General features: G+C 25.9%; 1 protein-coding gene across 1 annotated transcript in view; it reads right to left on the bottom strand.

Annotated features, from left to right (window-relative positions):
• LOC117173797 overlaps nucleotides 1-3943 on the bottom strand; it is a 70250-nt gene that overhangs the window by 7193 nt on the left and 59114 nt on the right. The window contains exon 9 of the mRNA XM_033362439.1: nucleotides 1898-2700. Within this exon, the coding sequence (XP_033218330.1) occupies nucleotides 1898-2700 (803 nt within the window). The remainder of the gene's footprint in view (nucleotides 1-1897; nucleotides 2701-3943) is intronic.

Here is a 3943-nt window from a genome sequence, read left to right as displayed (position 1 = left end):
TCTCCGGCTCCCCGGGGTTGCAGAAAAAGTTAAAATTGATTGATTCATAATGAAACGCTTTTTTTCATTTTAAGATCCTTTTCAAATATTGTTCTAGTCTTAAATATTCCATTTTTGACCCGTTCAATTTGAACATTTTTAATGAAAAAAATAACCATTTTTTAATAGATATTTAGTAATGTTTATTTTATTATATATATATTTAGCAATGCTTATACTTTTTATTTAAAGTAACCAAATATAAATAAATAAAATAATATAAACTGAACAATTCGAAACTGAATTGTTTGAAATAGAAAGCCTTGAATCGTTTTGGAAAATTTCGAACAAAAAATTTAGAAGGTTCTTAAGGATTTTGAAGTTTCAAGAAAATAATATAATTTTTCTAAAATACATAGAAAATTTTTTTACGATTGCTTTATGTTGAAAAATTTATTTTAAGAGATTATTTCAAAAGATTTCAAAAGGTTTTAAAAATTTTCAAAAAAGAATATGAAAGTTTTTCCGGACATTTTTTAAATTATTCGTGTTTTAAAAAGAAAAAAAGAAAATATTAGAATCACTTAAAAATACATTTAAAAGATTTGGAATCATTTTTAATCATTTTTAAAAATATGTCAAATCCTTTTTTTGTACAAATAACAATTGAAAAATTAAGCATTTGAAATTATTTAAAATAATCAAACTTCTAATTGAAAAAAATTCAGTTAAAAATATTTAAATCCTTTAATTTTTAATATTTCTAACTCAAAATAGTTTAAAACAATTTAATTTTTGAAAAATTACAAATCGATTCGTTCATTCTTCAAATAAAAGCACTCAAAATCAGGTGTGGATTTGTATTTTTTAAGTTTCAAAATTGCAGTTTGATGGTATTTAATTTAAAATTATTCAATTGAGAAGCATTTGTACGTGTAAATTATTGATTGCTTGAATTTTAATCGATCAATTAACCAAATTTTATTCGTAAGTTAAAGCATTACATTTTGATTTGTAAATAACAATTGAAGATTAATTAATTTTGTAAAAACTTTACTTTTTTATTTATATTTTTAGAGACTCCGAACCGAAAAATGTACAGGGTTCTTAAGAATTTTGAAAAGTTACAAGATATTAAAAAATTTTCCTAAAATTTATAGAAAATTTTTTTACGATTTTCTTCTGTTAAAAAATTACTTTTAAGAAAATATTTAAAAAGATTTCAAAATATTTCTAAGAGTGTCTGAAAAGAATCTGTTCGATTTTTAAGCTTTTTTATAAACTGCTCATCAAAAAAATAGAAAAAAATTCAAATAATTTGAAAACATATTTAGAGATTTTCAAAATATTCAAATATATTTCAAAATTAAAAAAAATTATATGTACATTTTTCTAGATTTGTAAATAAAATGTTTAAGCTTTTATGGATTCTCAAAGGTTTCAAGATAAAAAAAGTTCTTAAGTTCGACAGTTTGAAATTGAAAATTTGGTAGTTATTCGGAAATTAATTTTGAATTGCTCAATTGGAAAGTATTCAATACTTTCCAATTGAGCAATGAGAATGAATGAATGAATTTGTTTAATCTTGAATATTTATATTTCAAAATTCAAAAGAGTTCTACTTTAGGTCCTTTAATTTACAGTTCAGTTGTAATTACACTGGAGGCTAGATTTAAACAGACCGGATTTATACAAAAAAATAGTTTGAGTAACCAGCAGTTTAGTAATTCTTAGAACTGCTGGCCCCCGTAGTTTCTCAGCGAGCAGCGCGAGAGCGGTAGCGAGTGTTGCCTCGGAAGGGGCGCAGTGCGCGAGTACTCAGTCGAGTATATTGCGCAATATCATGCATTCCAATTGGAAACGGTTTAGGTGGCCACCCTGAAAAAATTACAAAGCAAATATAACTTTTTCTACTAACATTATTCTTTTCACACAAGACAAGTCGTATTCACCCACAATTGGACTTTTGGCCAAAAAAACCATCAGGGGTGGCACTAGAGTCAAACTCTCAATCCTATATTTTTCCACCGCCTTCAGGAAAAGTCTTTCATTGAATTTCGAAAGGATAATCAGGTTTGCATTAAATGCCATGGCCGAGAAAAAAACAAAAAGGCCATAGACATGATACATTGGCAGCATTCCCAAAACGGTCGAATCAAATTGTACCACACGAGCTGGGTCTTGATCCTGATTTTGAATTGTCGACAAAACATTTTTATCAGTCAGCATTACTCCTTTTGGAAGTCCTGTAGTTCCTGATGAATAAGCAATTATCAAAACATGATCGTTGATATCGATTTCAGGGAGTTTGAAATTTTTCATTTCTAAATCTGAAATCCTTGAAATTAGATCTGGAAGATTAAGAACTTCTGAACATGAAGCATCAGGATAAAGCAGAATTAAATTTATAGACCAGGGTATATCCTTCAATACTTTTTGCATTATTGGCAAACATAAAATTGATGCAAAGACGTATTTTGGCCTCGTGATTGACATTCCGTAAATTAATTCCCTTTCTGTGTAGGCCGGATTTAAAGGGCAGAATGCCGTGCCCAGAAAAATACTGGATAGGATTGCAATTCCGTAATTAAAACTATTCTCGCTGCAGATTGCAACTCGGTCGTTTAGTTTTAAACCGAGTTTTTCAAGACTTATTGTCAGTTTTATACTTTTTTCGAGAACTTGGCTGAAGGTGTATTGTTCGCCTGTTTCCATACTTGTCTGTGGAGAAAATTTATTATTATTTTTTAAATATAGAGATTTTTGGTATCAATTTCATCAATTTTTTAAGTTGCTAATTCTAAAGGAGGAATATTAATTCTAAAAATTCATTTGTAAAACAAAAACCATGGAATTAAACAAAATTAAGGGGCACTTTTGTATGTTTTCCAATTATTTCGGTAAAATAAAAATAATTGGGCTAAAAACAAAGATTAGTCAAATAAATTATTAAAAGGTAATGATGATTATGTTTAAAACATAATAGACGTTTTCTAAATAAATCAACTGTTTATTTGTTTTATTTTACAAAATTTTACACAATGTTAGGAAAAATTCAAGCTCTTTTAACAGATATTTAGGATTTCTAGAAATTTGGAAGAAATAAAGAATATTTGATAAATTTTAGGAAACACTTCCAGGTTTTAAAATATCCTAAATCTATTCAAAACCTCTTAAATTCCTAAAAAATACTTTTAGCTGACTTGAAATTTTCTTAAAATTTTCATAAACAATTTAAAATGTAAAACAATTATTTTAAAATCTTGCAATTTTTCCGAAGAGTTTAAAGAAAATTTGTTTATTCACATTAAACTTTTCAAAATTATTTAAAAGCTTCTAAAGCTTTGTTTTGCAATCCTTTACAGTTAAAAATTCTTTTTTAATCTCCTCAAACCTTCTAAATATATCTTGTAGTTAGTCCATTTATTTTTCATTTTTTAATCTTCCCAAATCGAAAGATTAGGCTTTAAAATCTTCTGCTCAAAAAAAATTTCCCATCAATTTAAAAAAAAAATTTGGTAATCCTTTCAAAATTTGTAAACCTTCTATTTTTGTAAATTTGTTCAAATTTTTTTCAATTTTCTCCTAATTTATTATGGAAAAAATCATTTGAAATTTTCACATGAATCTTAAGAATATTTTTTCAATTCTCTTGACGCCCTCAGTTTAATTGTTCCATATTCTTTTTCCATACACTTTTAAATCTTCAAAAACTAAAATTATTCTTTTAAAATTAAACCATTAAAAATTTCCCCAGAATTACAAAAAATGTAATCTAAAAATCTTTCAAAATTATTAATAAGTTTTTTCCCTAATTTAAGTTTTCTGATCTCTTTGAAAATGCAAAAAAGTTTAAAAATCATAACTTAGGAGCAAAATATTAAGAATAGAATTATTTCTCAATATTACACTGTAAAAAAAGATTTGTGTAAAATTACAAAGTTTCGGAAAATTAAATATTGTA

The sequence above is a fragment of the Belonocnema kinseyi genome, chromosome 5 (genome assembly GCF_010883055.1).
Source record: "Belonocnema kinseyi isolate 2016_QV_RU_SX_M_011 chromosome 5, B_treatae_v1, whole genome shotgun sequence".
NCBI lineage: Eukaryota > Metazoa > Arthropoda > Insecta > Hymenoptera > Cynipidae > Belonocnema > Belonocnema kinseyi.
This window is presented reverse-complemented; position numbering and strand designations above follow the sequence as displayed.